This window comes from Dromaius novaehollandiae, chromosome 3, assembly GCF_036370855.1.
Source record: "Dromaius novaehollandiae isolate bDroNov1 chromosome 3, bDroNov1.hap1, whole genome shotgun sequence".
NCBI lineage: Eukaryota > Metazoa > Chordata > Aves > Casuariiformes > Dromaiidae > Dromaius > Dromaius novaehollandiae.
In genome coordinates, this window is record NC_088100.1 from 69,978,478 (window position 1) to 69,991,841 (window position 13,364).

The 13,364-nt window shown below is 38.6% G+C and overlaps 1 protein-coding gene across 2 annotated transcripts in view; it reads right to left on the reverse strand.

The window, feature by feature from the left end:
* Positions 1-13,364, reverse strand: part of OPRM1 (opioid receptor mu 1) — a 26,006-nt gene continuing 12,642 nt past the window's right edge. Inside the window, exons 2-4 of one of the 2 annotated variants that reach the window (XM_064509133.1) lie at positions 9,659-10,011; positions 8,014-8,534; positions 1-1,568 (exon numbers count right to left, since the gene is read on the reverse strand). In XM_064509133.1, coding sequence (XP_064365203.1) covers positions 1,530-1,568; positions 8,014-8,534; positions 9,659-10,011 — 913 coding nt within the window. In that variant the 3' untranslated portion in view covers positions 1-1,529. Of the gene's footprint in view, positions 4,504-8,013; positions 8,535-9,658; positions 10,012-13,364 lie in introns of both variants that reach the window. The other variant, XM_064509134.1, reaches the window with a different exon arrangement.

The following is a 13,364-nucleotide window of genomic DNA, read 5'->3' on the forward strand; positions in this document are numbered from 1 at the left end:
TTTGGCCTTCAATCTTTATTACACAGACCATGGCAGAAACAAACAATTTCACACGGAAAGCATATTTTGTCACACACGTTTTAACAATGAGAATAAGAAATATAGTGTGGTTTCAGAAAAAGAAAACTGTTCCATACAGTTGTGTTTTAGAATACACATAAATTCATCAAAGCACTTTTCCCCCCTGGTAACTACTGATGTTTTATTTACAAAGCAAATAACAAACAATGGCTAGAAAATAGCATTGCAACACGAATTATCTACATGGATATTTCCATTTTTCATACTAGAAAACAGCTAAGATGGAATTTACTTCAGTTCAATGTTTCTTTCATAAATTTTTATGTGTTTTAGTAGCTAATACAAAATAGAGATGCAGACTGTATTACGTTAGTAAGAAAAGCAAACACATTATGGACTTGGTTAAGAAAAATATTTCCTAGCAAAATGTAACTTTTCTTTAAAAGGTCTAATGTGTTATCTGCTCCAAGCACTTCACATAGGGACTGTTGATGACTTACATTTCATATAGTTCCTTACATTTCATATAGTTCCTTTCATCTTGAAGGATCCCAAAGTGCTTTACCAAAAAAAAAAAAAAAAAAAAAAAAGGTTGCACAACTTTGAAATGTTGCTGATTGTGCAGTTGGAACTTGAGAAACTAAGTTATAGAGAATTCATCAACAGCCTATGCTAGGTCTGAGAAGCTTATAGCTCTGTTTCTATTCACACTGGAATTTACAGTAATAGAATCAATCTTGTTTTGGAGTTCATTCTCCGGTCGATAGCAACGTGCCCTAGATCAAACCTTTGTATCTTTTATTTATTCTTATCTCCTTTAGAAGTGGCAGCTCACTGTTTTGATTGTAAAAGTCTTGCTTCTATGCAAGAACTAGAAGAGTAAGGTGCAGCTTGGAGTTTTTTTTTTTTTTGAATGAGCATCAGAAGAATTATTCTCCTCTGAAACTGTAGAACAAACAACTCTTGTAAGAGACCACAACTTGAGTTGCAAAGGTATCGTTCTAGCTGATCTCATGAAAATTTTCCACATAAGTAACCTGCACAGAAAACACCTTTACAAAGACATTTTAAAGTGTAAATCTAGACCCCAACAGTATTACAATTTCATCATCAAAAGCTCACATTTCTTTTTCAAAGTGTAATTGTCTATCCTTTGAATTTTTATTTCCAACCTGTTTAACACTACTGTAACTGCTCAGATCATGTCAGATAGCTACAAGTAGAACAGCTTTGTGTTAGACTAATGCGTTCCTGGAAAACATGTAAGTTTTGAACACTGGTGCTTAGAAAGCCCTTGAATCTCTTGGCTCTGCTTGCTACTAAATTTCACACTTGTGTTACGTGCAATGCAGAGGTGCTGCAGAAGCAGTTTTTGACAGATCGGAAAAGCAGGCACTTTCCTCTGTTTTTTGAGGGAAAGTGTATGCTCCACATTCCCACAGCATACTGCACAGACACACTGTGGCACTGGTTTGCAATTGCTTTGAGCTATGCGGCAGGAGGCCCTGTCACGGCAGTGGAGTAGTTTCAGCTTCTTGAAGTTCCAACTGAAAGGAAAGAAATTGCAAATACAATGAACAATTACTTGATTTCTTCCCTCCCGCAAGGTTCTCTGTATGTGTGTGCGTGTATCTGTGTGAGTGTTTAAGAGGAATTTACTTCTCATTTGCAGCTACTGTGCTGCTGTACAAAGCCGAATGAACAACTAGCCCAGGCGCTAGGGCAAGACTATTCTTCTGTTATAAAACAGCAACAGCAGAGGGAATGATTACAGGAAAAAGTTCATGCCTGATTTTTAAAGGCAAAGGCACATTAGTGTATATGAAATGCTGTCTTATTTGAATGAGAATTTTTTTCTTTCTAGAGGGGAATCCACTATCAGTTTCATTAACGTGGAATGATTTTGCTCTCTTATAGCAATTGCAGCAAAGTTAGCATTTTAGATGATACATTAACAGCTTTTCTGTATTCAAATCAGTAAATCAGCTAATGCTTTATTCCAAATTTGGACTTGCATTTAAAATCTAGTTTAAATTCTGAGATGGAATTAAATCAGACCCCCAACAAATCCTCCACCCTGTGTGCCCGTGGTACCTACGCTAAGTAATCTTCTTACTTCGGCACAATAGCACTATAAATATTTTCATCTGCATATTACGCCCCACATCCTGAAAGTCTCCAACCTTTTTTGCCATCTAACAAATGCAGCCCTGCAGCGCTAGAACTTGTTGGATGCAGGGTGGGAGACTCCGTGGGTAAAGTATTTGTGGCATGGGAAGCAGAGTCACAGATGAACCTTCACTGACACAAGAGAGAGGATGTGTTAGTACAGCAGAAACGGCACGTGGCTGAGGGTTTCGGGGGAGGAAGGAAGGCATGTTTTCTAACTGCATTGTTTTCCAAGGACTTCCAGCAGAGTGGAGTATGTGAGGATGGGTTTAAAGAAAGATTTCTCCAAGGCCAAAACATAACTCACATGTGTGTTCATTTTAAGATGCTATTCTCAGGGAGTTTTTTTAAAATTCTCTATTGGGGATGTTCCTCCTTAGCTCTTTTTGGCCAGAAACTGAGCTGATCCTAAATCTGAATGTCCCTTTCTTTTGGAGAAGTCTGATTCAGAAATGAATTTCAAAGTTCATATTCACTTACCTTCATGAATTGTATAAAGTGGAAGTATTTCTATTTGCTTCTTTTTGTTTGTTTGTTTGCTTTTAAACCATTAAACTTTCTAATCTATTAAGGAAAGAATGAGATGTTCTGTCCCCCATTTATTCACGATTTGAGAATGCCACAAATGCATGCAGCCTTGGAAGATTACTTAGTTTTAGTCCTCATAGCATAGTTTACTCTTGTTTTCTTTATAAAATAGTCTGACAAACACATTGGCTTTTCATTGATACCTAAAAGATTGACAAAGTGCCATGTCAGTGCAAATCAGCTGTAAAAGAAAGCTTTGTTTTAAGGATATCCTGAATTTAGCAATAGACAACGATCTATCATTATTACTCAAATACCGTATTATTTACAAAGGAGATGTGCCCATTTTCTAATAGTACCTAGAAAAGCCGTTCTCTAATAATGTAGGCAGAAGCAAATTTGCCAAGGCTTGAGGTTACAGAATCTGCCCTACTTTTGCCATGTTTCTACATAGGACCCTCCAACATTCCCCAACATTCTTTGTGATCTGCCACATAGCACTGGGAAAATTAAAATGTAAGAAAGTACCTTCTTCAGTTAACTTATCAGAGTGAAGCTGGCTTTCAAATTTTGCTCAAATTTTGCTTGTTTCAGCTCAAAAATAATTTTCCTATAATCCAGTGTCCTTTTTATTTCTACATCTTTGATGCCAAGCCAAGTAATGAGGGCAAAGCTTTCAGGACTGAACACAAATACCAGAACATCCGGTTACTGCAGATAACTTACAGTAACTCAGGCCTTATTTTCAGAATGTGAGGAGGACTTGCAGCTTCCCTTAAGACATTTAGAAAATTCAGTGGTTAAGCAGAAAGCATTAGAAGCTGAAAATACAAAAAATGGCTACAGAAAATGACTAAATATGCCTGTAAATGTGCCTGTACATAATTTGTTAGTTGCTTGGATACTTTTGGGTGAGGCTCTTGTGAAAACTTAAATCACTCACAAAGAAACTAATTCATTTATATGAACTCAATTTCTCAGATTTCTATTATTATTACTAACCCATTTTTTTCTGAGTGGGATTTTCTGTGTTATTAACATCAACAAAAATAAAAGGTATTTGGAAAAGATACATTAATAGCTTTTTTCCTAAAAAGTATCTTAAATTCAAAAAAAAAGTTCAAGCATTTTTTAATTTAGGAGATAAATTAACGCAGACAGCTTCTGTGCACCTGAAGTACACAGCTATTTCAAAATACTTGTCACAGGTCTTTGCTATGAATCAGGTTAGTATCAATGACATCAAAACAATTTATTCATTTGCAAAGGCTGCTATCTGGTCCTTCACTAGAATTCCCTACCAATATTGGGACACACAGAGAAAAGTTCACAGTAAGCAGTTGTATTTTGCAAGCAGATTTTTCCAAGATTCTGTCATTCCCATTCTGTTTTTCCTCTTCATGCAAATGTACTTATAAGATTGCATATGCTTTCCTGAAAATTAAAGTGAGCCAAGCTCTTAAGCTAGTAAGTTGACACAAAGCTGACTGTAGAAGAAATGTAATCCATGCATTTTGCCACAACAAGCTAGTTGATTGTCACACAGGATATATCCCCCACAGATGTGAAACGCGCCAGTCTTACAGCACTTCCAGGTTTTGCATGCCTGATTAGCCACTGCCTTTTCTCCCTTAGAAAAATTTTGCTTCATGGGCCATGTGCTACTTTCATAAATGCTCACACCATCAGTGTTATGGCTGAGATGCTTCTTGGTGTGTCTTTGTGTATCTCCTTCATGTCTGTAGGAGGTCAGAACTTGTTTTGCTCTTCCAGTTTTCATAAAAGCTGATAAAACAATAATCAAACTCTTAATCCAGAGGAATCTTAACCTTTGCATAAAGATCTTTACAGTAAAGCCCTGAGGCCATTAAATAGGGTCAAAAGTCATTATCTTAAAGCAGAATAATATGAATCATTGGTGACTTTTCCTCTTACTGCTTTTGCACTGATAGAAACATAGTTGTTACTTCCACCAGTGAATGCTTATCTGAAGTGCTTCAAGAGTGCGTGGCCTAAAGCTGTTGAGCTCCTGAGTGCTTGCAGTTCTCATTAACTCCAGCAAGAGTAAACAACTCTCACTTGGCAAAAAAGGAACTTGTTGAACATCTGTTTCTTTGAAAATAACTTGATCTGTGCTGAGTAGCCCTACACCCTTGCAATTAGAATTCATACCAAATTGTCTCCAAGGCCTTGTCTGTACAAGAAAGCACTTGTCAGTATACTGAGATCAATACAGAAACACTGGCTAGGCTTTCTTGTACAGAAACCACTTACCTGCGAAAAGACTGCTCTGTCAACAGAATTTACTGTAGCTGTTTGAGCAAGCAGAAAAAGTGTTTTTTGTTTTTTTTTTTTTTTTGTTCTTTCCCTGGGGGCAAAAGCTGCAATCACAGTAGGACTTTCACTGTTTAAAAAAATAAAATTAGGTGTCATATTTGTGAGTACTATTACAGAAACCCTTTTCAGTGTAGATTAGTCTTACAGCCTTTGTGGTCAGGCTGATAGTAAGAAAAAATGTTATCTCTTGTAGAAAAGTTTGCTGAAGAAACAAGTTAAATGAGGTTTTTAACATTCAGGTTTGAACATGGTGTGATGTGAATGTATTCCAAAGACTTTGCAGAAGGTGAGACAGCCTGCCTCCGCCAGCTGCTGTGCTAGTCCAGGGAGCACAGCCGTGCAAATGTGCAGGTCAGCCTTCAGACAGCAGAGCTGGCACAAGGAAACCAGTGGTAGCAGCAGCCAAGGCAAGGAAGGACTGCTGCCACAGTGGTGAAGGAAATGAAACTGGGCTCGCTTATGGCTACTTCAAATTCTGTCAAAGGCCAAACCACGCAAAAAGACCCATTCACCCAGCTATGGGGACATAAGTTTCCAAGTACTGTCTTCTCCTTCATGGCCTTGGGGAAAACAACTAAATAGTTTTTAGGAACAGCTGCAAAAATAGTCAAAGCTGGGCAGTAAAGCAATTTCTTACAGTTCTGACTATGCTTTTTTTGTTCCCTGAATATTGGCTTTTTCCTTCAATTTTCTCCCTTACTGCCTCACTCTGACCTCATGCTTAATTTTCCTCTTTCTCCTCTTGCACGCTCCCTTTCCCATCGGTACCTTGCCCTTCAATTCTCTTCACATGCTTTTTCTCTTTTCTTAACTACTTCCGTAACTGTTCCCTGAGCGCCCCCCCCCCCCCCCGCCCATTCCTTGCCGCACAGCTGTGTGCCTAGCTTGCTCCCTGTTGCCACCATAAAGCTCACTTCACTTGTTTGGTCTACCCCTGCCTTGACTAGCTGTCTCCCTTGTCAGCATGGGTCGAAAGATCTCTGGGGGCAGTATCATCATCTAGTCTCCATTTGTTCAGTGCCCAGGAAAATAGGACCTTATCTCAGGCAGCCCCTGAGCACAACCACATTAAACTTTTCTAAGGATAGCAGTTTGGAAGGCTATGGCTTACTAGAAAGAGTGTTGAGAAGCATAACTAAACGTAGCAAATGTGTGCATACACACTACACTGTAAAACCTGGAACTGCACTAAATACAGCTATAGAGATAATCCTATTGTAAGACATATGCACAAAATTGACTACACTGAGGGTTACAGATGCATTCCAGAGAATTGAATCTGTCCACCAAACATTTACTACACATAGTAAATACTATATGTTTATACATATATATATATATGTATGTGTGTGTGCCTATGGCAAGACTGGGAGTTCTTCTCCACCACCAAAGTGTGCGTAAGACTGAGCAGGTTCTAAACCATTTCACAGGCCAGTTTGGCTTGTATAAATCAGATGCTGGTGAAGGACAACACCAAATGCAGATGTTTATTAAACTTTCCCATTCTGTTTTTAGACTGATCCTTCCTCTTTTCTGGTGCAATCACAATTTTGTCTGTTTGGTTATGGTAACGTCCTGATTTTGGTTTCCCGGCATCAGCCCTTGGTCTCAATGGGTGATAGGTATGTTATTTTTTTCATGAGGATCCATTCACTTCTGCACCTTGAGAAGGCAGCTAGCTTGTGGCTGAAGTGGCAGCAGTGAGAAACTCATACAAGAGCAACCTAACCATATTGCTGATGCTCAAATGAAACTTCTTAAAGGTGATGTGGCAAGGAATGAACTAAGCTTGTGCCTTTTGTTCTTCTTTATAATAAATTGTGGAGAAGACTCAGATGCTTTTTCTGGTGCTTGTTTTGTGCATGAGTTACTTAATTTCAGGAATGTTAAGATTCACCTTCGTGTTTTGCTTGATGTTTGCTGAGGGATGTGGATTGGAAACTCTCAGGACTAATGACAGGAACATGAATGTTGAATATATAACAAAAGAGTTTCTTTCCTAAAAGCTAGGCAAAAAACAGTCTGGATAAAAAAATCTATTTCCCTTGGTATCTGCTGTGTCACAAAACTCCTACTTCTCAGACAGTTTTTTTCTCCAGGGAAATATTCTCTATATACGCTAAATGGCACAATGCTCCTTAATGTAAGTGTATGTGTGAGCATGTGTGTGTGTGTGTGTGTGTGTGTGTGTATTTATATACACACATATCTGTAGAAAGGTGTTCAGACTAGGGGTAGGTATTCTTATCTGGAATTGAAATGAAAGGTGTCAGGTGAAAGCATGTTTATAATGTTTTAAGTAGTTGTGCTGGTTTAATTACATATGCAAATGTTAGTTTTTTACATATGTTCAAAAATGAAAAAACCAAAAATGAATCCTAGCCAACACAGATAAGTATCTGGTAGAAGAACTGCACGTAGACAAGCCTTTGTCTACTTCTTGAATGTCTTCCAGGAAAACAGGGCCTTCCATGCCTTTTTTATAAATCATAATAAATCAAGAAGTGTACAAGCACAGTTTCTTCTCTTTTCAATTCACTGTTGAAATGGGAGAAGAAAAAAGATATACATCTTGTCCCACCACTGTCTCCCTTAGCAGACCAGGAGTATGAATAGAGAAATCTGTGATTTTTCTCCAAACGGTTCTAAAAGTCACCTGTTGCAAACGTCCCGTAATGAAACACTGCCTCTGGTTTGTGCACTGTGTACGCAAGCACGCTGGACCTGACCATGCAAGATACCTTTAAAAGCCCTCAGTTTCTGGGCATCTACTAGAGCTGAGATCAACCAGCACCATGAAGGACTGGGGTCTCTGTGTATGACAGCTACAGAGATAACCCTGAAGGTGCTTATGCCTTCAAATAGCTACAAATCAGTATAAACTGTAACTTCAGAATACATGTCATCTCCAAGCGGGAGGCCTGGATCCAGAGATGACATCTCCATTGCTAGTCATACCTGATGGTTAGTTCTGTCCACAGTGTTGGCAGTGGAAGCATGGTCACGAGTGTTTTGTCGGACTCGAGTGGAGTTTTGCTGCTCAATGGTGGAGGAAGTGGGGATGCAGAACTCTCTGAAACATCTTTTGAAATTCTCATCTAGAAATGCGTACAGGACTGGATTAAGGCAGCTATTTGTATACCCTAGAGCAATACAGAAGTGCCAGGAGACAGTCTGGAAAGTAGTGTCTGGAATGTTGATCAGGGCTTTAATTATGACATAAATGTGGATGGGAGTCCAGCACACGATAAACACTGCCACCACCACCAGAACCATTCTTGTGATTCTCCGCAGGTTCCTGTCCTTCTCTTTGGAGCCAGATAACATGCGAACACTCTTTAGGCGTAAAATCATCAGCCCATAGCACACGGTAATGATCAGGACTGGCATGATGAAGGCAAAGATGAACACGCAGATTTTCAGGAGGTTCTCCCAATACCAAGCAGGGTGGGAGAATGTAAGTGTGCAGTCAATAGAGCCTAGAGAAAAAAGAAAACAACAGAGAAGACGAGCAGTTTTTCATTTGCTTTTCTTTAGTCTTCTTGATCAGTTATACGCAAATGAACACAAATTTACTAAGTAAACAGCTTAAATGAAGCAATTGATCTGTCTTTTGCACAAACACTGATAGAACATAGCGTTGCAAAACACGTGTGATGCTTTAGTAAGAACACCAAAAATAAAGTAACTTGTCTTTTGCATTTTATTGCTTGGAAATTGGTGTATATTTGACAAAAAATGAACTGAATTGTCATAAATGCTCAAACTTTGATTCACTTTCAATATAAAACCTCGTGAAAAAAAAATGGTTTAACGATCATGTCTACTGTCAGTTGGGCATTTCAGGGCATTGGGGAAGGTGACATGACACTTTGGTAACTCCGCACAGTTTAGGGATTTTCACTTAAGTTGATGCTGTTACTTCATGGAAGGTCTTTGAGCACCAGCAATCCAAAATGTGCTATTACTTTTGTTTCATGTCACGCCAGCAGCCATGACTACCAACTTCAGTGGAAATATCTTGGGTAAAGCACAGGCTTCTGTCTACTTTAGTAGAGGAGTGGATAACCCCACATAGGCAAAGGCAGGCTGGCGGGCAGGCGCTGACGCTGGCTTTCCCAAACACTACGCTAACTGTAGGGAGCAGTGGGACTCACGCCCACCTAGAGTCGAAAGTAAGGACCTCCCTCATATAAAAGAGATCTTGTCTAGTGCCATGTTTAGTCAACTAGAACCAGCTGATCTAAGTGAAGAGAAAACGACTTTGATTCAGGGGATAAGCCATGTGAAGGTAAGGAGGCGCTCCAAGCTTCCAGACAGAGATGAAAAAGCAGGCAAAAATCATACAGGGTTTTTACTGTGCCTAGACAAAAAGAATAATTTGCTGACCGGTCTAGAACACCAAAGGCACCTTGTATAGGAAGATGACTATAACATTACTGAGCTTCTGAGGACTTGCTGTAAAATTGTTAAAGAAGGGGCCTATTTTCATTGACGGGTTGGAAGCCAGAAGTTAGTTCAAAGCCTCTATAATAAAGAGAAACAATACAGAAAGGAGTTTAAACATTGAAATATTCAATTCATAAATGAAAGCTAGACTTACCATGCCTGTATTTAGTAGTTGCCATGAACATAACTGGTAGGCCAATGGCAGAAGAAATAATCCAATTGCAGACATTGACAATTTTGGCATTTCTGGGAGTACGGAAATCAAGGGCCTTGACTGGGTGGCAAACAGCTATGTAGCGATCCACGCTCATGGTGCAGAGTGTAAAGATACTGGTGAACATATTGTAGTAGTCTATGGATATAACAATCTTACACAGGATTGTACCAAATGGCCATGTTCCCATCAAGTAATTCACACTCTGGAATGGCAGAGTACTTGTTGCTAGAGCATCTGCCAATGCAAGATTGAAAATATAGATATTGGTGGCAGTCTTCATTTTCGTGTACCTAGAAAAATCAGCAAAGCATGTGAATGACCACAACTAACAATATTAAACAAAATCAAGACCAATGCAACATCGATTAAAAAAAAAAAAAACTCTGAAAAATAATGTGCCAGATGCTATCTCAGATCGTCTTTTTTGCTCTTCTTCTTTTAACCAAACAAATGATCTTGATATGGTTTAGCTGCAATAATGTTTACAATTCTGTGATGAGCTAAAGGTTATAAGCTAAAGGTTAGAAGGAGGAAAGAAAGTATTCATTTAACTTGTGCAGAAAGACAAGATACATGTAGAAGAAGCAATATTATGGATGCTAAAGGACTGAGAAATAAACTGAACCAACTTGTATTTGTAAATGTCTGACACTGTATTAACTGGATAGATTTTCTGTATCTGCTGATGTCATGTCAATTATCAGAACTGTGGTTTGTGGAAATGGAGAACTCATTAACAGGTTGTGGAGTAGTAATGATGTAGTTTCTAAGAGAGTAAGTACTTGAAAGATTAGTGTAATTATCACATCCACTATGTCTAAAAATTCAAGCTTTTATTTTAAGGGTTTTTTCATTTGGTTATAATTACAAAAAGTTCAAAATTATCTTTTTGAAATGATTTGTAAAGACTGTTATTACATGGCTTTATTGATCTATGTCTTATACAAGTTAGACAAATATTCTTTCAACTGAACAAGAGGACAGATGCTATTAATCATATACATTGAATGTAACAACAGAACCACCACCTCGGGGTGGATGCGGCAGCCACGTCATTTGAGGTAGGAATGCATGCTCCACACTGCCTATTACAGCAGGAGGGTCTTCAAACTCCTTTGTACCTCCTCCTTACTAAATCTGTGCCACTAACTACACAAAAACAATATCTGAATTTTTATTATGTCACATCTCATTCACAGCTGAGCAGGGAGAGCTTTATGTTTTAATTTGTGTTCATATTGCTAAAGGTAAAATACCAATTTCTCCTTAGTTTCATTAACTTTTTTGAACAGCCCTTTACAGTCCTTGTGCCATCTGCACAGCACTTGAGATCCACCGTTTATGAGGATGCTATACTTCTGCAGTGGTAGAATGAATGTTTCAGTCTTTAAGTAATGGTCCTGGCTATTCTGCTCTGCCATCCTGATTGCCTCCTAGGCACTGTGGCTGTCTGGCTTTCAGGGGGTCAGATGACTTGCTCTTTTGATGAAACTCCCTTGTGTTTCTTCAAAGCAGCAAGTACAGTATTTGGCTGAATGTTTTCCAATTTATAGACTGATTTGCAAGGGAAACAATCCATTTAAAAAGGTCTTCCAGGTAATCTGCAAGGCAAGATAAAAAAAGTGTAAAATAAAATATTTCATGTGTCTTCTGCCTTTAAATGTTTGATAACTCTGACCTTGATCTCTTCAGAACATGAGTCAGCTGCAAGGAACTGATGACAGGGCTATGTAGAGCACATGCTTGGGACCATTTAGGTAGGGCCTGGAGAAATGCAGACTTATTGCTGAACACACCTGGGTAACTTTTATGATGAACATTTGAAGACGTACTGTCTTTGTTCTCTCATTTCATAGCACTGCACATGAGGAGCCATAAGTAACCATAATTTTAATTTAGGGTTTTTTTCTAACAATTTCCAAGTAGATCCAAGCTCTTGCTTTACTGCAGTCTACAGAAAGTATGATCTAAGTATGATATTTTGAAGTTTAAAATCAGATCTGAAATTACAGTATTTTAGAAACATTTTTAGGGGAGCACCTCATTTATCCAACAGATTGTAATGCTAATTTAGGAAGAAGCAGATTCTGTAGGCATTCATGTCTCCCTCCACTGGGAATCTTTTAGAAAAAAATGTAGAGGATTGCAATGTGGGAGAGAGACACAACAAGTTGCAGCTCTAAAAGCAATGGATTGGAAGGAGGGAGAAAATATTTTCCGGGCAATTTGCTGGAGAATCTTGCAGAGGAGAATGAACATAGCAACATTTTATTAATGACTTTATTATCATCCAGAACGAAAATGCTGAGCTACGTCCTCTCTCTATTACATCTCTTCTTGTTCTATAGCATAAATGAATAGCTTCTCCACAGACAGGACAACAGATCCAGGATTAGCTAAAGTTGTGTCAAGAAAGCAAACTGGAGGCATGATTGCCTTGTGAGCAGATATAACCAGCTTGCTCCAAGACCAATTTAATCAGCTCACGTAGCAGCAGCAGCAGGGGCTGTGCCACGGGAGTCTGTGCTGATGAGAAAAGCCGGTGCAGATCCTGGGTCCTCACCCAGGCTGCTAATCTGTACTGCACTCCGAGGCAATTACTGAATTCTTACGGCTGGACTGGACAACGAGCTTAAGTATGCTGCTCTCTGCTGCTGCCATCCTGCCTGATTCTAGTGCAGTACTATCCTAAGAGCATATCACTAGGTGATAATGATTTTTAACAGTAATTAAAGCCATCCAGATGCTTTAGAGGAAATGCTTGATACAGAAAAAAAATCAAAAAACCAAAAAGAAAAATCAACCATTAGCAAGTGACTCTGAGTTTAGCATGTCAGAGAAAGGGGAGAGAAAAGCTCTGAATAACTGGAAATGGAAGAAAATTTCTTCACTGGGACTGCCATGGTCCTCATCCCACCTAAATGCTAGGCATTTTTCAGTTTTGATATCTTGCTTTCATTCCCAGTTTAAGCTAAAAAGTTCTTGGGCTTTCAATTATTCCATTTAATGGGCTCTACAGACTATTAACGAAGGATTTTGCTTGATGTACTCTGTAATCCTTATATTTCTAATCACCCTGTTCTTATAAAGAGGAGAAGCAGAGCTTTTGTGGTGGTAGAAATTATTTTACCTCCATAACTGTCTGATCAACAAAAGCCTATTGAAACTCACAATATTCTTTTCAGTGACTTCTTTGGGATTGGGTTTTTCTCTGCACTGAATACTTAAAAATTTATAAAAGACTTTTCTAAAAGGTACATTCTGTTAAACCTGAGTATTTGTCAAAACAAGTAGACTATCAGAGTCTCCAGGATCAGTTCTTTGTATGAACAAATAAATTGCTGAAGCAATTGATTAAAATAATTTTAACAGCACGAAAAAATAACAGTACCTCAAAACAGAGCTCTTTGAAGCCTTTGTCTTAGCTGTTACTATATCTTCTGTTAAGGTATCAGGTTGCCCATGTAAATAGGTGCACAAGCATTTCTGTCATACAGACATAGATGTGTATGTGATTAGATTTCTATACCTCAGAAGGACTAGTTTTTATATGGAAGGAGAGAAAGTCTGTATGCCTTGTAATAGCAGAAGTATTACACTGATAAATGCAGTCTTTTAAACTATACTCATTTTCACACGTTCA